Below are 22,377 nucleotides of genomic sequence, written 5' to 3' on the forward strand. Positions count from 1 at the left end.
CTGCCCCGGGAGGCCCATCTGGATATCCGATGGCTTTTCACATTGCTTCATCTTTCTTCCGAACAGCCGGGTCTTCCTCGCTCCGCATGCGGCCAGGCGCCGGCTTGGATTTGGCAGCTGCTTCGGCTGCCTTTATGCGAAATGATTTGGCCGAAGGATGACTGTCCATCTCTTTTTTATTTTGTTAATTGAGTTTCTCATCAAGGTTGTCACACTATCATGAGGAAAGCTTTTTCCCTAGGAAATGAAAAAAACTCACGTTTAGACTTGGCAGCCATTTCTGTCTTACTGAGTAGAGTGGTATTGGAGCGGTCGGCATACTGCCGACGTTCTGGCATATGCGGATCCGGTGGGAGTGCGTACCGCTTTCCCTGAATGATTGGTCCCCTAACTCTGTCCTTTCCTTTGCCACCGTTCTCCTCCGTGGGCTCCTGGGGTTGGTACGACATCTTGTGAAGTAAACGGCGATTGTTTTTCACGACCTCAAAATTGTTGTTAAGGTTATGTTTTGTCTGTCTGTTCTTGAGATATATGGCTTTGGAAGATGATCTGGGTCGAATTCGAGAAAACAGAGGGGTGGTTGAGATACTTATATGCCTGCTGATTGCTCTAGTTCTGTGGCACCGACATGAAGGTTTGTTGAGTTTTGCTGTCCAAAATTAAGATCTTGCCTCGCCACTTCAAGGTGAAATGACCGAAAGTCAAAGCTTTGCGGGAAGGAAAAAAATACAGAATACAACGAGAGTTGTTGCTGGTTTTCTTTTCCTAGTAGTGAAGACATCGCTGGGGGGAAGTGGTTTGAAGTTGGAGCTTGGGCTTTTCGATTGCCAATCACGCAACTCCGTCGAGGAAGTCGCGCGAGTCAACACTGATGAAGTAGTTGGAATCGTCTAATCTGTATTTTCTATGCCGAAACCAGAGTCACTGGGAAGGCTCAATGAACATCACAACTGGCCACTTCAAGGCTGCGCTAAAAAAAAAAAAAAAAAAAAAAAAGTAGTCCCATGATTTGGACTGGCGCTGGATATGGGCGTCTCTGTACGGGCATCTGGTCTGCATCTTTGGGCACAATAGCAAGGTACCCTACGATACGTTCTGGAAACCTTTTGGGTCATCCAAAACCTTTACGAGAAGAATATGAACGCAACCTTGGCAGTCCAGTCTCACCCATGACCTCTGAAGGCCAGATTTGTAGAAAAAGCTATGTCCTATGAAAATTAGCAGTTGGACTAGATTTTCTTGTTCACGAAGGTTTACAAATTCAATAATCCCCGGAGAGGTGGCAATCATCCACATCGACCAAACCGCATGTGAGCTGTTGTACGAATCATCCAAATGTAGTAAATTTTACAAGTTGTTGAAGGCATTCATTCATTACTAATCATTTGCTCTTCAAGGTATCCATGCAACATGAGGTACCAGTGAAACTTGGTGGCGATGCTGAAGTGATCCATTTCTGCGGAGTTGAAGCCTCTATCTGTAATGCTGTGGACCGTATTATGGTTGGGATACTAGCAAATCTTGATTCATGAGTCACCATCAAGATTCCCGGCTGCGTGTTCAATCAGCCAGAATGGTCCTTTCTTTCCTTAAACTAACGGTGTTGTTTAGTTCTCTTTGGCAAAAGTGCTAGCCACTATCATAGGAAAGCAAGCTGAAGCTTCAAGGTAGACCTAAAATTTGTGAGTTGCCTTTGTCCAATGGTTATGGGTTTCTGTACATACCTTGACATATTCTGCGTTGACTTTGATCTTTCCCCACGATATAGCTTCGTCGGGTCGCGCACCCGCATCACTTCCGTCGAATTCCTGAGCAGTATTGATGTATACTGCATACTCGGCACCGTTGCGCATCAAGTTGGCGTTGGCGATGTGGTGCTTGACTACCCCACCACCGAGGATGATCATACCGGTCCGTTTTGCGCGCACGGCGATGGTGTTGATACGCCGGATATCCTCGACAATATCAATCTTGAAATGTTGTGGGGAGGCCTTGTAGGTGTGGAAGTAGAGCATGTCGCCGAGACTGCCATCTGTCAAGGCCGGGCAGAAAACTGGGATGTCATTTTTGTAGGCCCAGTAGTAGACGGAACGCTCATCATTGATCTCCTTTCCGAGTCGGTGTATCACCTTGGATGGTGTCCAGTTGATTTCATCATCGGTACCCTTTGTTGCCTCCTGTTCCTCCAGCATCTTGTCCAGGATAGGCATGACCCAATCTTCAAAAGCACAGTAGTTGGCATTTGGCACCATGAGATTGCCTATACGGTTTAGGCCTTTCGACCTCAGCTCGGCTCCTGGGGCACTGAAAGAAGACATGTATGTGTCTCCGAGACATTTGATAAAGTCCTCCTCGATGCCGCCGGCCGTTGTGACAATGCAGTCGACATGCTTGTGCTCAACCAGATAGCGAAAGACTCCACGCAGGCCTGACGAAATCATGTTCGAGGTATACCCCAGGAATATAGTCGTCTTTTCGCCCTCGGGGCCTCGCCACGCCCGCATGTTGTTGATAATGCGCACAGCATCACCCATTGCGCTTGCTTGGAAACCCATATGCTTCATGTTTTCAAGCATATCTTCCACGGTAATTGGCTTTCCCTTGAATGCATTGAAATCAATCTCTTCGACCTTTTGTGCATCTTTGGGAAGTTCATCAGACGGCACCAGAACAGCCTCAGTTGCTGCCGAAGGTGGCAGATTTGGGTTCTCTGAGGCCATGGTATTGATCGTGCGTGGATCTGCAAGCGTGTGTGGCTTGGGTTGAACTTGTGTGTAAATCCGGCTGTTTGCGAAAAAGAGAGTCGGCTGTAAAGAAGAGCCTTGAATTGAAAGGATTGATTATTGATTTTCTTCTTCTTCTCCCTTTTTGTTCAAATGAACTGTTTGTTCGCCTCGATTTTGAGGTTAGAAAATAGTGACTCCGCAAGACCCTGGACCTGCGTGTGGCCGAATGCGTATAAAAGAAGTCTAGAGTGGGACGCTGCCTGGCCGCCAAGGATAAAGGCAATGGGAATCACAGATCGCGAACCCTTGTGCAAAAACGATATAGATAAGGTATGCACAAGTATCTTGGGCCTTTTAATTGATCAATATAACCATGCTCAGTTGATCGAAATTCATAGATCAAAATTTGTCGTCAGGTTTGCGATCGGATATAAGTCCATCACTATTTGGGATGGGAAAAATGTGATGTAAACTTTTTAACGTCTTGGATGCAAATACGGCTGTTAAAAGTGGGTATTGTGGTGATTTTTTTTTTCTCCCGCTTCCCTTGGCTAGCCACAGCGCCACAAACGAATGCCAACACCACCTGACACTTCGTCCAACAGGGACCAACGCCATTCTGTGTACACTCTACCAGCCGCTGAGCGGCGGCGGCGCGGTTTAGCAGCACGCTTGGCACGCACCCAGGTTGTACAGATTACATGGCAGTTCCAGATCCCCACAAGTCTATCGGGGCATAGGCACCGAGCGCCCCGAGAAGAATATTTGAAAGCAGTCAGGCAGTCTGCATACACAGAATAATACTACAAATGTATTATGTTGTGTCTATGCTGCCAGGAAAGAAGCTCGTTTGGATCGTTACATAGAATTAACGATTGCTTATCTACATTTACCCAATCATTCCACGATCATTTCGCAAATTTTGTACATGTATCTAACGCCTATCAATTACTACACAAGTAGTATATGTAGTATTCAGGGGAAATGTGTGAGAGTAGGCACATCCATGGATAGATAGATACTCCCTACCTGACTTCTGCACGGGGCCTGGGAGCACTTGAGTTGATGCCAGATGCGTGTTGGCGAATCCCTGCCTGGATCAATGTGTAGGCATGTACATTGGGTAGGTACCTTTTTACTGTGTAGTGGAACATCAAGAACCGTTGACATAAGCACCGAGAAGCACAGCAAACTTGCGAGTCAGTGCCACATGTTCAAACTTATAGGGGGAGGTATCATTGGTGTAATACATCACCTACATCTGCCCACCCTAAAATATCATGGGCAAGATGTATCATCCTTCGGACTCGAGGCCTCGCGTATATAGTGGTGGGATATCCTCCTGTAATACATATTAGACACCAACCCGACTACCTAGGTAGCTCTACTTACCACGCCAAGCGATGACAGAAGCGCATGAAAAGTTGTGAACAGCTTTTCAAATTCCGACATTCGACTGTGGGAACCCATCAATTAGATACGCATTGAGCTCGAGGAGTAATGATGTATCACTCGAAGGTACCACGGTGATAGATGCCTCGGGCTAGGTAGGTACCTAGGTAGGGGGGCTGGGATTGGGTCGGTGTTTTCCATCAAATGGGCTTGCACGGGATGGACGGGGCACGTCTCTTGCAGATGGTGCGGGCGACCAGATGCAATTAACGTTAGCGCATTTCCACCCCATGTCAGTGAGGCCTGTCTAAGGTAGCCGCCGCTTGGGCAAAGGTTTTGGTTGTTTTCGAGATCTCCAATTTCAGCCTCTTTTGATCTCTTCCTCAACTTCAGTTGCTTATTCCCAGACGCGATCGGACACAACGCCGCAAGGTCAACGCAAGCCAACGTTCTTGGTAACCCCCCATAGTTTGGACTGCCGAAAAGTCTCCATACCTTTCCGCATCCACTGACCGACCGTCCACCTGCTTTGTGCGCCATCAAGGACACTCGAATATACGTAGCAGCTCAGGTCGCAAGACTGCCTAGGCCCCGGCCATCAACCACGTATCCGCAAGAGACGAAGTCAAAAAGCCAACACGCCGAGAGACACATAACCCAAAGCAACAACCTTTTTTGCTTGTTGCTAACCACGTTTACCATATGAGAAACCTTCAGGACCTTGCTGAGCGGTGGCCATAAACCGCAGCAGCGGAACATGTATGTATTAATGATATACCTCCCTTCGTAGTCCCCTCGTTTCCTCTCCCAACCCGTGATCATGTCATGCAAACATCAGAATAAAGTGCTAGCGCACAAACATATGATCGTCGATAAGATGCTGTTAATACCGTTCCATGGCACCCCGCTCTATCCCATACACCCAGCCAGATAGACGGCACAAACCTGCATCTGGCTACACCTCTCGCCATCGCTCTACGAACCGCCCCGCGTACCTTGACACCAATGCTCATCACACACTTTCTAGGGCTTCCCGCTACTCCGGCTCACGCTATGACGGCGATACTCGCAATAGATCAAGATCCCGTGATCGTTCCCCTGGGGATAGGTACAATGACCGCGCGTCTCAATATAGTGATGGGGGGCCGCGGAGAGCATCAGGAGAGAACCGCGCCAACTCGGCATTTCAGACGAATCGCGACAGCTTTCGTGACACTTTGCCGAGGGATACCCCCAGAGGTCCTCGTGCCTTGTTAGATGCACCAAGCGGGCCGCGCGGGGGTGGCATATCCGGCGACTTTCGTGGACGGGGCCGCGGCCGCGGCCGTGGCTGGCGAGATGACAGTCGCGACAGAGGCAGAGATCGTGATATTGACTTTCGGGACAGACGTGACTCGACATACCGTGATGAACGTAGTCGAGAACGGGAAAGAGATTGGCGGGACAGGGATCGCGACAGCTTTCGAGGTCGTCGGCCGTCGCCTCGTGGCAGATCCCCTCCCGGCAGAGACTTTCGCGACTTGAGAGATGCACCCTTGGGTGTCGATGCGGAAAGAGCGCGACGAGGCTCGAGAGATGGACCTTTGTCTGCTGGATCCTCCAACTCGGATCCCCCCTTTGGACCCTCGTCGTATCGTGGTGGATTTGGTGGTCGTGGCCGGGGGCGTGGCCGTGGTGGCGACCGGGACAGAGGCCGTGGTAGAGGCTTTTATGACGACAGAGATCGAGACAGGTACGGGCCCGGGGCTCGGGCGCGTTCCCAAGAAGGACGTTTCCGCGATCGGGATGATCGGGATCGAGAACCGCGGTTCTTCGACAATGACAGTCGCCCACGCGACCTCCGGGACGAGCGTGATCTTCGGGAGCGTGAAAACCGTGCCAAGATGGAACGCACCTCGCACGAGCCACCACCTTCGAGCCGAGATGTGTCGCCGCCACCCATTGCGCCCGCTGCACCTTCATTTGGGTCCATACCAAATCGAACTGCGTCCATCTCCGATGCAACAGCCCCTACAGCTAATAAGGCACCTCCAACCGGCCCGCGTGCTTTGAAGGACGAGCGCCCTCTCCCTCCAGGCCCTGCCACAAACAGCGATGCACGGCCGCCGCCCACTGGCCCTTCAAAACCGCCATTTGCCGATGGTGCACCTCCAATACCTTCAGGTCCCCGTGCTCACGGCTACACTCACACGCCCAGAACTGGTCCTTCATCAAAGCAGTGGATCAATCCGAATTTGAAGGGTGGACCAGAGTCTCCAAAAATGAACAGGTCTCAGGGTTTCGTCCCAAGCCGCTTTCCAGGGTACCGTCCTGAGAGTTCAAGTTCAGACCAACCTACAGACCCTGATCGGCGGCCACGCAGTAGTGATGCTCAAGACTCTTATGATCGGATGGATGGCCAGAATCGCGATGTGCATATGCACGACGTCGATGATCATGATCGCTATGCTCGGAGGCCCCGGTCCGCCGGCTCTTTCGATCGCGAATATAGACAGCAAATATCCCCCACGACAGTGCTGCCTGATTCTGCGCGCTCCCGAGATCCGAACGACCATGGCTTGAGAGAAAACAAAACCATCGAAGAGAAGACATCAAGGCCAGTGGTTGACGTACCGAGGACGCATATTGAATTCAAGCGTTCACTAAAGCATGGAACGATCACACTCCCGCGGAAGCAGCCAAAGGCCACAATACTGGATCAATCATCGGAATCAGACGACGAAGAGTTTGAACATGTTATCGAGACTAATCTTCTTGAAGCGGAAACAAACCTTAAGAAACTAGAAGTTATCGAGGATGCTGGTTCTACGGACGTTTTAGTTCGCCATTCAATCCTCTCCTTGGAAGCTGCCGACAAACTCGCTACGGACGCGGAGGGTCTGCAGTCTATGATTGGAGCTGTACCCGAAACCCCAGAGGTAGACAAAGTTTTAGAGGACTTGGTGGAGCTAAAGGCAGAAACACCAAAGGATGGTCCATCCCCTGCTCCTGCTCCAGAGCCTGTGACTTCGACTGCTGAGCCGGAAATCCAACAGCCCGAGAAGATAGTGCCTCACATCGTTGCTCCTTCGTTGCCACCCGTCCCTGAACTTCCACACCCATCAATCGAGGAGGATGTTGAGATGATATCTGCTGAAGGTCATGCCATTGAGGAACCAGAAGTTAAGGAACCAGAAGCCAAGGCACCAAAGACGGATGACCAAGATGTAATTATGGAAGATGTTGCTGACACTGTCAAGTCTGCACTTGGGTCACAACTGGAGGTACCTCGTGTCAATGGGCTCAAGTCCCCACGGTCTCACCCATCCTCGGTTGGTCCTGAAGAAGAGTCGGCTCTGTCAAAGGAGGAAAGCAAGCAGGGTACATCGACCCCTTCGCCCCCCGAGGATGATGATGAAACGGATGTTGACGAGGACATTGACCTTCGGACTGTCGAGACAGTTCGTGTTCATATGATGACCCCGCCTCTGGACTCGTTGCCAGACTTCAACGAAGTGCCGTGGTTTCAGGACCAGCCATTTGTCAAATCTCTCGAGTCTCCTCAGCCAGCCTTGAACAATTTCATTCTCAAGCGGATGAATGAAGATGCTCATGAAGTCGGTACGGAGCAGTCAAAACAAAGAAAGTTGTATGAGCACGACTACGAGGCTTATCTTAGATTTACCATGTCAGACGACCCTGTGGCCGTGCAGAGCCGAGAAAAGTTTACCTACATACCCGGAGCTTCGGACGTTCCCGTGCAGAAACCGGGATTCAACAACGAGGGCACCAAACCTGAGTCAACTAGGCGTAGTAGATATGCTACAGAGCGCGACATGGAAAGAATTCTGGAAGAGTCCAGGCGGCAAGAAGAAGAAAAGCGCGAGCGTCAACTGCGGGCCGAGAAGGAAAAGTATAGAAGCGAAAAGGAGGCCATTATACCCGACCAATTCCAGACGCAGCAAGAAAAGGACAACCAGTTTTATGTTGACGAAACAGGGCGAACCAACCCAGAAAAGGTTATCGCTGCATGGGAGGTTCTGCCACCGACCCAGAATTTCAGCGAAGAAGAAGTTAAGCTCTTCGAGAAGGCTTACATGGAATTCCCGAAGCAATGGGGCCGAGTTGCCAATGCGCTGCCGGAACGAGATTTTGGCACCACCATTCAATTCTACTACCTTTCAAAAGGCAAGGAAAACCTCAATCTCAAGGAGAAGCTTAAGCGCCGGCCGCGGCAGCGAAGGAAGCGCAACGGCAAGGGTCGTTCCAGTGCCCTCGTATCAGAGCTCCCTGAGCATGAAGAGTCACAGGATACCGGTGAAAATGGGGAGAGACGTCGGCCTCGACGCGCTGCAGCGCCTACCTTTAATTCCGAGGCTACCCCTGCAGCAGACAGCGAGAATGCGACTGGTGCCTCAACTCCTGGGCGTAGAGGAAAAACTGGCGACGGAACAGAAAAACCCAAAGGTCGTGGCCGCAAGGCCAGGGACAAGCAAGAAAAGCAAACGAGAGCTAACCAAACGCTTGCTGCTGGGCCTCCTCCGACTACCAGCAAAGGTAATCGATCTAGATCTAGCTCCAGGGTTCAGACCTCGGAATGGGCTACGACCCAACCACCTCCTGCTGATGCTTCCCAAATCGCTTCGGCCTTTGAATTAGGTTCTGGTGGTATGCAGGCAGCCGCTGTCTCCATACAACCGCCCTTTACAGCTGTGCAACCACTTCGTAGCCCGGAACGGACAGTCATACCCACAACAGTGCCAGACATGGCTCCTCCCTTGCGCCCTGAACCGCCCCAGCCTGGGGTTGTGCCCTCATTCGAGGTCACTCAACAACGCCCAGCGACAGAGCGAAAGGCAGGCTCATCAGCTTCGAGCTATTGGAGTGTTTCCGAAGCGACAGATTTCCCCTTTTACCTTTCGGCATTTGGTAGTGATTGGCACAAATTGTCCTCGCATATGGGCACCAAAACTTCGGTGATGGTATGTCTGGCACAACCTTGATGTCATAATTTATGCTAATGATTCCCCAGGTCAAAAACTATTATCTCAGGCAGAAGGAGAACGGCAAGAAGGACTGGGAAGAGCGTGTCCGCGAGGCCGATGACAAGAAAGCGAGGGGCGAGAAACTTCCTTTTCCGCCGCCTCCTACCCCACCAGTCAAGAAGGGCAGATTCGACACGACACCGCTGAACCGAACTCTAGTTTCGGATACCATCATGGAAGACGCTCCACCGCCCAAGATTGAACCACCAGCAGTCGTGCAGCCTATGACTGGCCGGTTTAATGTTCCAATCGCTGCACAACCTCAACAAGCAGCCATAATGCAGTCGTCTCCCTTCAGCCAACCTGCCTCAACCGGGGTGCCTGCCCCTGTACAAGCTGCGACGCAGCCACTTGGTCAGCCTGTTGTTTCTCAAACGATGTCTCCGTCAAACAGACCTCTTCGTGCTCCATTTGGATATCCTGAGAGGGAACGCGAGGTTCTGCAGACACCCGTGAGAACCTCGCTTCCAATGCAAGCACAGGCGCAAATGACGCCGGTATCTGAACCTCCCTCTATGCGGCATCCATTACCTGGTTCCGCAGTTGTCGAGGCTCCTGTCGAGAGACAGAAGATGGAAGTCAAGCCTCCCAAAGAGCCAATCATCCAGGAACGTACGCCACTTCGGGTTGTCAAGCAAGAGCCTGATGCGCCAATTGATCCTTATTCTCGTGTGGATCCATACACGTTACCACAGCAGCCGAGCCATATTGTCGCCCGAGAAAGCATGCCCATGTCAAGAGCCCCCGAGCCTCCAAGGACTGCTGCTTCAGTTCCGCCCCAGGTGGTATCGTTCGGCAGCATTCTCCATCAGCAGCAGCAGCAACAACAACAACAACAACAACAACAACAACAGCAGCAGCAGCAGCAGCAGCAACCACCTGTCCGCGGTGGTATGATGACTGACATGCACCCTTCTTCGCCAGCCCCGCCTCGACCTCTTTCAACTTTGTCGCGGCCTGGTAGCGATGTGGGCGTTCTGCCAGAGTACACCCGTACACCTCCAATGCAATCTACTCCACCAGTGGCCCCCCCGCCGGTGGTATCGTCTAAGCCCAAGACTAGCAATATCATGTCCTTATTGAACGATGAGCCTGCTCCGCCTAAAAGGCTTTCCGAGGTGCCTTCTGCCATGAAACCATCCGCCACTCCACCTCCGGCTAGTAGTCTGTCGCGGCCGCCCCCGGCTCCTCCGGCCCCAACGCAGATGCGGCAACAAGCGCCTCCCATGGCGGATGCCCAAGCTTATGGACATTTCGGGCGTCCCCCGCCATCAGCGCCTTCGTCGATGCCTGCCTTGAAGCCGTACACGGCGTCTCCACAGACTCAGCCCATGAGTACACCACGGCACATTGCAATGGAGTCCCCAGCCGAGCGTCCGGAACGAGATTTCTATAGGCACCAGCGGCAATTTTCATCACCTCATCAAGCACATGCAATCTCGCCACAAGCAGTGCAGCCGTACCCTCCTCCTACGCCCTCTGGGCAAATGCCATATCAATCACAGCCAGCCTACCCATATGGAGCACCAGCACCACCACCTCCCTCTGCAGCATCTCCGCCTCCCCAGTATGGCGGTCACCCGTCAGTCCCGAGAGGCCACGAGCCTCCCCCTGCTCCTGTTCGAGAGATGGGCTGGCCAGGCCCACATTCAAGTCACGGTATGCAGCAGCAACAGGCACCGCAACCGCAGCAAGGCTGGGCGCCAAAGTCTGCACAGCCGCCCCCGGCGCAGTCTGCGTGGGCGGCTCAACATGCGGCATCGACACCAAAGCCTCCACCACCAAGTAGCTCTGTGCCACCGCAGCCAACATGGGCCGCGCCTCGCACTCACGACCCCCGCGATGCGTTGAACCTCCGCGACGCCCGGGATACTCGCGGGGACCCCCGTGATATGTATCATCAGCCTCATCGAAGTATGCAACCCCCAATGCAGACACCTTATGCGCCTGCTTCGCGTGCGGCTGAGCCGCCGCCGCCGCAGCCCCCATCGGCTTACCCACGATATGCCAACACTCCTGTACCAGGTCGAGATCTTCGCGACCCCGGGCCTCAAAGGAGTTATACCCCCAATCCTTATGATCACAGGGGGGCATATCCGCCGCCCCCGCAGGACATGCGTGAGGCACAGCTTCGTGAGCAGCAGCAGCAACAGTCCATTCTGCACCAGCAGCTCCGACCGCAGGAACCACCGCAAAGCATGTACGATCGTAGACTCGACAGATATGGCCGCTAGCTTCAATCTTATGGCTGGCTTGTGGACGAGGATTGTTTCTTGTTTGTTCTTTATAAAATATATGCAAGAGCAGGAAAAGCGTTGTTCTCGCCTGACGAGATGTACACTATTTCCTTTGGCTCTCTTATCATTGTCGTGCATGAGAAGTGGCTGATACATGTTTATGGGAGTTATCGTTGAAGGATCATTTACGCTTGGTCACTCGGTAACAACACGTTGTATGGCGTTTCTCTCTCCTTTTTGTTTTTGTTTTTTCTACGTGCGGCTGGTCGTCATGAGACAATGACAGAAACCTTTGTAGGCCCAACATTCTGGCCAGGCTTGTAAATGGAAAACCAACACCTCGCTGTATGTAGTTTTCTGTACAAAACACGTAGATAGCATATTCAAAACTTATTGAACTGTCACATGGTCATCTCTCGTTCGCTGAAGCGTGTCAAGACTGCTGTATGCATTGAATGAATTGATCCTATTTCATGACAGTCTAACTGGATTTTACAAATTTACAGCCACGGCTACAGCGGCGCCTACGAGACCACCGAGAAGGGCTATTACAAAGAGGACCGGAGCGTACGAGCCCGGCTTGGTCTGTTGCTGCAAAATCTCATCGCAGATGCCATCAATGCGCTCCGCCATCTGCACGTCTCCAAAATTATCTCGGACGCGGGAGATGCCCGTCTGACGCATCTTGTCGAGCTCGCCATTGGACAGTTGGTGAAGAACTCGGTCCATGACCTCGGTCCACGCCTCCACCTTGCTAGGTGATCTGAGCCAGCCCGTCTCGCCCTCGAGCACCGTCTCGGTGGGACCTCCGGTATCCGCGGCCAAGACGGGGACACCTGCCAGCATCGCTTCCAGGGGGACGATGCCAAAGTGTTCATTGGCGGGTGTGTATACTAGAAGCTGTGTAGAGTTCAGAAGCATCTCCTTGAGCAGATTTGGCACCGACAGGAGGAACAGGACCTGGACATCATCGGGCACCTCCAGGGCACCTACGATGGTCTTGGCAGTCACGTTGCTCAGGCCGAGAGAGTTGGCGAGCTCAACCAACTCATTGTGGTAGCCCACGTTCTCGGCCACCCTGCTGTCGTACCCACCAGCAACGACGAGGCGGACGCCCTGTCGGGCCTGTGGGGTCAGTCCGGCATAGGCCTTGATGGCCAAGGCCACGTCCTTTTTGCGCTCAAAGCGGTTGATGCTGAGCAAGAACTTTTTGCCGTTCCACAGCGGCTTGCCCTGTTCGACCTCGGGGCTCTTGTTGGTCTTGGTGTCGACGCACGGGTAGACGGTCTTGAGGTCGCGCTTCTTGGCCAGGCCGGGCCAGGTGCGACTGACGACGCCCTTTGTAAAGTTTGAGTTGACGGCAATGGCGTCGGCAAAGCTCATGCTCCACTGCTCGAGCCAGTCAAAGGGGATGCGGTAGATGCGCTTCCACCATTTCTGGCGGCCCTGGGCGAGGAGGAGATCGGGAAAGTGGCAGTAGAAGAAGATGCGACCGCGGGGGTAGAGGTACTGGAGCAGCGGGAGGCCGGCGCTGAGCTGATCGATGAAGAAGGCATCGGGGGAGAGGTCCTTTAGCTCCGAGTTGAAGTGAATCTGGACCATAAGGTGCAGTTGTCGCAGTATGGCGCAAAGGATGCTGAAGCGAGACAGGATGGAGGATGGAATGATGGTATTGCCGCGGACTCGAACATCGAGGGTTCCTGGAACAAGAAGTATAGGTCAGTTCCGTATTCTTTGTATACGACTGTATCGTCGGCGCAAATGTGGAGGCTATTCACACGTACCATCGCGAGCTTCATCAAAGCAGTGACTCGGATCGCAGTGGCTCGTGAAGACTACGACCTTGTGGCCGCGATTCTGCAGGCCCACGGCAGCGTCAACGACTAGGCGTTCGGCGCCGCCAATGCCCAGGTCGGGGTGCAGGAAGACAATGGTCTTGCCGGAGGATGCTTTCTTGTCGGCCATGGCTGTCTGATTATCGCCTGGCCATGCCCTTGTAAGAAAAATTCAAATACAAAAAGGAAAAAGGGTGGCTTGCTCGGCCCTTTGGTGGAAAGGTGACGGACAGGACTGGCCGGAGCTTGAGCTTGACGCGCCAAGCAGTAGCAGTAGCAGCGCCTTGTCTCTTCGCTTGTCTGGCCTCTTCAGCCCTACGATTACGACTACGTACCCCCTCGACCCCACCATGGCATTTAACGCCCTTGCATACATTAGGTTGGTATCCATATTCGCCTATCGCGGCGGAAATAGTTGACGCAACCCCCCGGTCTGTAGGGTACATAGGTTGTCAACGGGGTGCCAAGTAGGTACCTTGATAAGGTAGGTATAATTCTGCAGGTAGACAACAGACTTCCATGTTCGGCTCCCATAAACTTGATCATTATCTACGGAGTACCGAATCAACAAAACCAACCTCCATCTCCGACACCCAAAAATTGCCTCGGAACAGCTGCCCAACAACATGTATGTTGGAAATGTTAAATATGATTGACTTGTCCCAACCCTTTCGTAGTTTTCCCCTAGATACTTGACCCTGACCGAATCATGAGAACCAAAAAAACAGCCAATCATCCAATCAATACACCATCCAAGCAAATAAAAAAATCACATACAAACTATTCACCTTAATTTTCATCTCATCTCAATATAATGAATCCTCGAAAGTTGTTATCGTCTATAATCGCCTTCTCCTGCTTCGTCTTGGCGAATGCCGCCCCATACGGTGACAGAATCGAATCATCAACAGAAAACCCACGTCTGGTTTGCATTACATCCACCATGAACAACATCACTACTCTTGGCAATCTCACCATACACACGATGGTCAAGAGGGAAGACGGAGCAAGACCAAGGAAACTCCCCTACAGGGCATTCCCAATATGATACATGGACTGTTTCGACTTGGAGGGCACTGAACCCAAGACCCCGGCCGCTGTTGACGATATTCGCGAGCTTACTACAGACGAGTACTGCCACTCCCAAGCAATGTGGGTAGGGGAATGGACTTTTGAGCATCTTTAATGGTGCAAAACAAATCTCAACGCGGGTCTCGTGAGTCGTATATCGAGATCTTTGTGGGAGGGGTTTCTGGGACTTCAAGCTTCAGAGGCCCGCAACGGGCAAGAGGAAAAACTATACAAGAAAGAAAGTCTGTTGTTGCCTCTCAGTATGCATATCTTTTTTAAACATTGGAAGTTGAGACGAATGTATTACGGTCTCGAATACAAATATAATAATGACACGGTTGCGTATATGAAGACTCTCTGGGAGGTGTTTCTCAGATGAAGACTTTATATAGAACTTTTGGTCTCGAATACATTTCATGAACTATTTATTCAACGTCTCCCTCTTCTTCCAACGTGAGCTGTTCAATCTGTCGATCAACATCGGCCCGCGCTCTCTCGCCCCCGTAGCAGAGCGCCGGGTTCGCTCCGGACCGCAACAGCAGCTTGACCTTTTCCGGTATGCAGCGGTACCCCAGCGCCAGCTCGAGCGGCGTCAGGCCCTTGGCGTCGACGACGTCGATATCGTGGGGCCGCTTCTGGATGGCCAGGGCGAGCAGCTCGGCGTCGATGTCCGTCGAGCCCGCCGCGTAGTGCAAGAAGCAGCGGCCCTGGAACAGCTCTTCCTGCATCCAGCTCTGCCGCGCCCCCTTGCTGAGGACGCCGAGCCCAATGTTCTTGTCCACGAGCCACCGCTTGGTCGCGAGGTTCTTGCTTGACGTGGATACGCAGCCCGCCTCGTCCCAGCTGCGGTCAATGTCCCAGAACGTCGACTGTACGCACAGCTTGAGGCACTCCTCGGGCAAACGTGGACAATGCTTGAGTATGAACTTTGTACAGTCGAGTAGAAGATCATCAGCCATGCATCTCTGCAGCCTCTTGGTCCATTCCTCGACTTGGTTGGCCAGGTGGCCAGGCGCAAGGGATCGAATCGAGCGTTTCAGCAGGTAGAGCACGTTGTCCGCATTTTTGAAGCCGATTGCCCAGTCGAGTGGCGTACGTCCTACAGAATCGCGAATCGTAATATCTGCGCCATATTCTCTGAGGATTCTCAGGGTTTGCGTGTTCTCATCTTTGCTCGATCCGGCCGCCGCCCAGTGTATTGCGACGCTGTTGGCCACATGCTTACACACGGCACTCACATTAATTCCCCTACTCAGAATGGATTCAACAACCTCGGCCATGCCCACAAAGGCTGCCAGATGAAGCGGTGGAAATATCTTTTCCTCCTCGATCCGCTCTGCGTCGTAAATATCCAAGAGGTGCATAGCCACGTCCCGATGTCCCTTGAGAATCGCCAAACCCAGCGCATCAATCTTGAACGGAAAGTCTTCGTCCTGCAACATGTACTCTGGGGGCACACGAAACTGGCCTGGCGTCAGGCGCTGCAAGATACTTTGTAGACGCTGCGGTGCCGGGCACATCCAGCCCGACGCTGCCGTCATGTCGACTGATGATGCCCTCCCCTCCTCCTTCTCCCGCTGGAGCGCCCGCACCACCTCGAGACGCCCATAGTGTGCCGCAAAGTGAATGGCCGCGTGTCCGCACTTGGAATGTTGGAAATTCATGTACCCAGTCCATACCAATTTGGCCGCGGCCAGCGCCTTGCTCAGTATATCCGTCCTCCCGGCCAGCGCGGCCCAGTGCAGCAACGTCGTCCTCGGGGCCTCGAGGCCGCGCGAGACGTGGTACTGGACGGCAAATACATCAGTGATGTATATTTCCCTTTCCAGTATACCCCAGAGACTGCGACTCGTGCGCGCCAGGTCGAATATGTCCGTGGGTTCCCAGAGAAAAGTGCGCGCCAGGTAATACAGAACATCGTCGGGCAGTGATTGTAGAAGTGAGGCCTGCTGGAAAGGGAGAACCCTGGCCCGTTTCAACCGAGACGAGTAGATTCCAGTCTGGTCCTTTTTCTTCCAGATTTTCTGCTGCTTCTCTTTGGCTGGTCTCTTTCTTTTCTGCATCTGGACGGTGGGCTCGTATATGTTGTTTGAATCAATCATATAAATTAGCCCCGATCAAGAATGCGCTGCATTTCTGCGAAGTTTAACCTCAACCTGCGACTCATACATTGCGATGCTTCAAATATTTTGCCCATTACCTCCCAAGGCATCTCCATCGCAGATCCGCTTCTTTGTTGTTGTTAACGTCGACTGTGTCGCTCGACCCGGCGATTCTTTGTCGAGGGCCGTTTTTGGATGTGGCTGCCGTTGGAATGTAATTGTCTCGCTCGCATGATCGTGGAGGATGAAGTCCACAATATGCAACTGGTCGTCTTCATATTGTCGACGTGATTTACTAGAATGGCACAAATGTGTGCATTAAGCGGCCCCCTTTAAAAACTGACGAAAGTTTAAAAAAAAAATCGAAATTATTTTCTCTACCACTCTATGTGTAGTACCAGGCAAAGCTGTCAACTGGACAGCAGTCACATTCTCAATATCTTGCCCCAATAAACAGAAACTCTCTCTTCCCAGTCAATCTACTGATGCTGATGGATCGCCTTGATCGGGTTTCTTACGACTGGCTGTCAAGCCCATGTATCCATCCTAGCTCATGAAGGCGATAGAACATGCTCCACCGAAACAGAATCAATCTCGTATCGTCGTAAAATGATTACAAGAAAGAACGAAAGGAAGAAAGAGAAAACAAGAACCGGCAAACACCTGTGACAGCACAATCGGGGGTATTTCTAGGAGATGCCGTACCAAGACGCCCCCAATGAATAACGAACCACTGACTCCTCGTAATCCAGTATGAAAATGCAGACCAAGAATAGAAAGAAAAAGAAAAACTCCTATCTAATGACACGCAAAACTTGCAAATCAATGGGTATCCGTAACCGAAGTCATGAATGATGACTTAGTCGCTGGCAGAATCATAAATCTCCTCCACGGCATCGAGCACCTCTTGGCATCGCTCTTGCCTATAGTGCGAAATCAAACCCAACTCTGCCCTTATTTCCTTTTGAATTTGGAGGAAATACTTCTTCAGGCTGCAAAGACCACGTAGAAACCCTCGATCGGGCTCGTCTGGGTACTTTGGGGGGCAAGGCTTGTCCTTGCTTATGTCATTCGGAGTGACGCTGTTGGCAAAGTCGGCAATCTTGAAGTCAATCTCCTTCTTGCGTTTGCGCCTCGCGCCCGGTGCGTCTTCAGTGTCTGTAGGGAAGTCTGTCGTCGAATCCTCAATGACTGTGTCGTAGCCATCTACGGTAGTGTCCTCGTCGTAGAACATCAGGAGACTCGCTGCGTAGAACCGATAGCCTCGTAGACGGCGTACCGTTTCCTCTAGCTGATTCAGCTTCTGGAGAATGGTCGGGATATGCCGCAACACGCTGGCATCATCAGCTCCGTTGGATAGGAACAGCCTCAAAGCGGCTTGAAACTCTTGTCCCGCCTTAATGTCTCGTCCATAGTACTTGTCCTTGAATATGTACTTTTGTTCCTTGACGTCCCATGTCTGCAAACCGCATACTCTAACACCCAGTTCCTTTGATGTAGTGCCTGCACATTTCCGGCGCTGGGAGTCTCGTTTCTTGGCAGTGGCTTCGACACCGTATTGGCGGGTGCCCATCTTCAAGTCCATGATGCACGGGTGCTTCATTCCAGCCGTCAAATCCTCCAAAAGCAGGAAGAATTTGATTGATTCTTGCTGCGTTTGCGCTTCCTTGGGATTGATTGGTCGCGAAATTCTTCTCACTTCCATAGCTGGGCTAGGAAGTTCAGATGTGATGGCTGATGAGATGGCTGATTGAGCTGAATGCACGTCACCGTGTAATATTTGGTTGATATCCGTGGGTGTGTGGCTTGCTCCAGTCAAAGTACTAGCTTCCGAGGGCGACAATGGAGCCTCAATATCACCCTTGTAGCCGGCCTCGTCAACGTTTTCGAAATATTTGAGATCGCCACGAGATCCATCGACATCCTCAGGCTTCCTCCTCAGATTGGTCCCAGAATACCTACGTTTTCGCCTTTGTTGCTGAGGGAAGCGCTCGTCCAACGTGTCAGGCTCAGGAGCACTAGTACCTGTGACATCTTTGACCTGATCCGCTGCTTCAACTTTGAGGCTACTCTCGTCATTGGCAAGGTCGCTCTGTATCTGCGTCAGGCCCGGCATCATTCGAAGGGGGCTGGGTCCATGGGGACCTCCCGTAGTTGCACTTGACATGGCTCGGGAGGACATGAGATCGGCATCGGCAGTGCTAGGCCGAGCAGCCTGTCCCTGAACGGCACGGCGGGGAATCACTCTCGAGTGAGATGCTGGTTTCTGATGTTTTTGCACCGGAATCGGTCGCTTCAGAAAAGCATCGTTGAAAACCTCATTTCGTAAGCGTTTATTGACCGTTGTAGCTCCCCAGCTGTTAGCATGGCGAGTCTCCAAATTGGGTCGTCTGATGAGTGCGCTCTGTTCCTTATCCACTTCAACCATGTCATGCAACACGGCCTCAGACGCGCTTCTACCACGCTGAGGAATGTCACCTGACGGCTCGAGCAGGCTTCTCGGAAGGATGTGCTGGTTGTCCACAAAGGTCACGGTCGGAATGTGCGTTTGCGATGATTGCAACGACTGACTTATGATCCGGCGGTGTTCTTTGCTTTCATTTCGTGCTTCATTTGGTTGCTCCAACACCTCCAAGCGTAAGTTCTCATCATTTCTAGGCGCATGAGCATCCTGGGCCACAATCATGTACTCTGGTTCATCCTTCTTGATGATAGATCGACGTCGCGGTTTCTTTTGGAACGTAACATTAAGCACGCCAATGTATCTGTTTTGCAACAGGCTCTGATCAGTATAACCCCAGGACACAAATACACAGAACTCAGAAGCAGAAATGGCACACATACCTGGGTAGAAATGGCAGGAGGTCGCGATGGTAGCGCTCAATATTTTCGTAGAACTTATTTTCACTGTTGTTCAATTCTTTGCAGACGGCACGCTTGGAGAACCTCCACAGGGTTGTGTGGCCACCAACTTGGTGCTTATAAGGAATGAGTTCAATAGCCTCGAGGGGTCTTTTGGGCGCAAACTGATGATCATGCACGTCGTCATAGTATTGAGGCACTGGGAGTGAAAGACTGGCTGGCACAGTGTGGGATTTCTCAAGAGCAAGATCGTCTTGGACTGCAAAGTCGTCACCAACTTGACTTACGACGCCATGGTCAGACTTGCTGGCCTGCCCACCATCTTGGCTCAAATGTCCGTCTTCGACTTCTGGCTCGTCCGCCTTGACAAGCCAAGGGCTAGCATCCTTGACAATTGACTGTCGATGTATTGGTCCAGGCCGGCCAACATGATGTTCAGGCTTTATGACTTCTGGAGCCTCTTGATGAGGCACGAAGAAGGCAGACGAAATCTTCTCTTCGCCAGAATCTTCGCCCTCCTCTGGGGCGTCTGCGACGTTTTCCACACTCTCAGACTCGTGCCGAACCCCATTTACAATCACTGGAGCAGTATCAGAGGCCGGCTCGTGGTAACTCGGCATCGCTTTACGCTGCTCAAGGCCAGGCGATAATTGCGGATGGTGATCATGGCCCACCGGATGTGGCTTTATGCCAAAGTAGTCCGAAGCAGGTTCTTCATCGACAGGGGATTCCACGGCCGAGCCGGCGGACGGGAAGATGGCATCGGGCGGAAGTCCGATCAAATCTTGAACGTATATGGGCGAGGGGACGGCGGGGTGTTGGGCACGAGCAGCCTCATCCTGTTCCTGGTGAGTGCCCAAATCATCTTTCCGTTTCGTGTCCTTGCGCTTGCCCTTTTCGTCTGGCAGGCCCTCCTTGAAGAATCGAAGACTGTGGCTAGCTTTACGACTGCGCGTTGGCTCCACGCCAGCAATTGCTTCGGCGATTGACTTTTCGACTTGGCCAGGCTCGGCTCCAGCCATGTCTCCTTTGCCAATGGACCAGGCCTTTTCAGGACCGACAGATACAGTTCTCTCTGCCCTCCATGTTCTATATTGTTGACGGGCATCAGAACTTTCCTGGTCGGCAGCGAGCTGGGCCTGCTCTGGTGTTGTTATGGCAGACGACAGAGGAGTGTTGTCGACGGTGGCCGAGCTCGTGCCATTAACATTGAGCTGATGGGTTCTGATCTCCTTTTCGGTACGCTCCAACGATCTGGGTCTATCCTTCGCACCCATGAACACATCTCGGTGATCACTGGGCACGAACCTTTCGCTCGTGCGGCCGGGCATATCGGGACTGGGTGCGGCAATGCAAATGTTGGCTGGGGTGGGCGGGGATGTCGGAAGAGAAATCGTTTTGCTCGAGCCGGATACTGCCTGGTCGTGCGAACGTACTCGAGTTATCAAGGGTGCGCCATCGCCTCGTATGGCGATGTCATCGTGAGGTTCTCTATCGATGGGGTCGGATGGGCTACCATGTGGCTTGCCCAGGGCGTTGGAGGGAGTGCCTCCGAAAGAATGCGACGACTTCTGCTCTGGTCGCCGAGGGTCGAGATGCTGTGCAGAAGCGGAAGCTGGAATTATGCCTCTAGCAGTTGCAAGAGCTTGTGTCAACAATGACGGGCCACTGGATCTCAGACTTGACATGGAAGGACGAGACTTTTTATTACTGCCCTGATCTGCGGCAGACGGGACGGTAGGTGTGGTAGAAGATGCATGATTGGATTCTGGGGTACCTGGCACGTCCGACGGCGAGACATGCGCCGGGCGTGCAGGGAGAGATACAGGTACATGTACAGAGTCCTCAACAGAATGACCAGTCACCAAAGAAGAGTCAATAACATCATTCGTGGTGCCAGTCGCGGCATCCACATGTACATCCACATCGACGTCCACGTTCACGTCCTCAGAAGCAGGAGCAGGAGTAGCAGTGACAGGGGAGATAGTATCGTCCGCCGAGGGGGTAGTAGTAGTAGTAGAGGAGGGTTGAGGAGGTGGTAAAGGAAGAGGGTTGTTTTGCTGCTGCGCCAACACTGATTCTGGCTCTGGCTCTGGGTTCGGCTGCTCCTGCTGCTGCTGAAGTTGTTCTTCTTGTTGGTTCAACGACGACAGGGCCGACAGAGTATCAGAGCTCAGCGATGCAGCGGGTGCGGCATTTTCGAGCTTACCGTCGGGACTGGACATGAGGTAAACATCTGGCGAGTGCTGCGAAAGTGTGGGTGGGATGATTCGCAGTCGTGGGCGCGATAGAAGTACGACCCATGTGTGGTGTGGAAATTCGGAAAAATCACAAAAAAGGCGACTTTTGGGCGTTTGGGGTCGGTCGGGTGGTAGCGCACGACTGATTGATTGAGCCCAGGAGCAAAAGGGAAAGGCGAATTGAATCAAAGGTGGGTAGGGGGTGGATGGGTGGGTGACAGGCGAGAGCAACGTCAGAGGGACAGATCCAGTGAGGGCAGGCAGGTACCTGACATTTCAATTTGGCGGCGACCTGTTGGTTAAGTACCTCGGGGAAGTGCCTTCCAGGTGCCCACAATTAAAAAAAGAGAAAACATACGCCAGTTGCAAGCGCGGCTTCTAGAAAGCAAAAAAGGGACCCCTCGGGCGCAAATCGGGCCTCGTTATCAACAAGAGAGGAGGGGCTAGTGGAGAAACAGGCCTGCTGTAACGAGTTAGACAGCTCCGGTAATAGCAAGCCACAACAGGAGGCCCTCCCCCCCTTCCTCCAATGTAATGTAGGTAATGCACATGCTACGAGTGCTAAACAGAGCGCTGAAACATTTCAATTGGGTAAACAATAGTACAGGTACCATTCTGAACCCTCCAGCATTGACATTCAGTTGCACATGTGGTCCATGTATATAGATAAGGCGCGGCCCAAGTACAACCTATGAGGTAAGAAAGGGAGAGAGGGATGGATGGAGGGCACGGGTACCAACGGCAACAGGCCTCCAACAGTATTTGAACATGGAGCATGGCATTTCGATGGACTACAATGTTGAGTTCTCGATTGCACCGGACACGGCCCAAAAAATATACCAATTGCTTACCTGCGGAAACTGCTTGCCCGTCGAGATTACCGTGCGT

General features: G+C 52.3%; 6 protein-coding genes across 6 annotated transcripts; 1 reads left to right on the top strand and 5 right to left on the bottom strand.

Moving 5' to 3' along the window:
- Nucleotides 1-37: 37 nt before the first annotated feature.
- On the bottom strand, nt 38-449 carry PFICI_09275 (uncharacterized protein; the record flags this gene model as incomplete). Its single annotated transcript, XM_007837856.1, has 2 exons — nt 38-171; nt 260-449. The coding sequence occupies 2 exons, from the start codon at nt 447-449 to the stop codon at nt 38-40; spliced, it is 324 nt and encodes a 107-aa protein (XP_007836047.1).
- A 1,158-nt stretch (nt 450-1,607) lies between these two features.
- Nucleotides 1,608-2,720, bottom strand: PFICI_09276 (Deoxyhypusine synthase; the record flags this gene model as incomplete). The annotated part of the gene is made up of 2 exons (XM_007837857.1): nt 1,608-1,673; nt 1,725-2,720. The coding sequence occupies 2 exons, from the start codon at nt 2,718-2,720 to the stop codon at nt 1,608-1,610; spliced, it is 1,062 nt and encodes a 353-aa protein (XP_007836048.1).
- A 2,294-nt stretch (nt 2,721-5,014) lies between these two features.
- PFICI_09277 (uncharacterized protein) lies at nt 5,015-11,376 on the top strand (the record flags this gene model as incomplete). Its single annotated transcript, XM_007837858.1, has 2 exons — nt 5,015-9,079; nt 9,130-11,376. The coding sequence occupies 2 exons, from the start codon at nt 5,015-5,017 to the stop codon at nt 11,374-11,376; spliced, it is 6,312 nt and encodes a 2,103-aa protein (XP_007836049.1).
- Nucleotides 11,377-11,871: 495 nt separating this feature from the next.
- On the bottom strand, nt 11,872-13,344 carry PFICI_09278 (Alpha-1,3/1,6-mannosyltransferase alg-2; the record flags this gene model as incomplete). Its single annotated transcript, XM_007837859.1, has 2 exons — nt 11,872-13,079; nt 13,164-13,344. The coding sequence occupies 2 exons, from the start codon at nt 13,342-13,344 to the stop codon at nt 11,872-11,874; spliced, it is 1,389 nt and encodes a 462-aa protein (XP_007836050.1).
- A 1,366-nt stretch (nt 13,345-14,710) lies between these two features.
- PFICI_09279 (uncharacterized protein) lies at nt 14,711-16,348 on the bottom strand (the record flags this gene model as incomplete). Its single annotated transcript, XM_007837860.1, has 1 exon — nt 14,711-16,348. One exon carries the CDS (start codon nt 16,346-16,348, stop codon nt 14,711-14,713), a length of 1,638 nt encoding a protein of 545 aa, XP_007836051.1.
- An 898-nt stretch (nt 16,349-17,246) lies between these two features.
- On the bottom strand, nt 17,247-21,474 carry PFICI_09280 (uncharacterized protein; the record flags this gene model as incomplete). Its single annotated transcript, XM_007837861.1, has 2 exons — nt 17,247-19,152; nt 19,232-21,474. 2 exons carry the CDS (start codon nt 21,472-21,474, stop codon nt 17,247-17,249), a joined length of 4,149 nt encoding a protein of 1,382 aa, XP_007836052.1.
- Between the last annotated feature and the right edge of the window lie 903 nt (nt 21,475-22,377).

The sequence above is a fragment of the Pestalotiopsis fici genome (genome assembly GCF_000516985.1).
Source record: "Pestalotiopsis fici W106-1 unplaced genomic scaffold PFICI_Scf_6, whole genome shotgun sequence".
NCBI lineage: Eukaryota > Fungi > Ascomycota > Sordariomycetes > Amphisphaeriales > Sporocadaceae > Pestalotiopsis > Pestalotiopsis fici.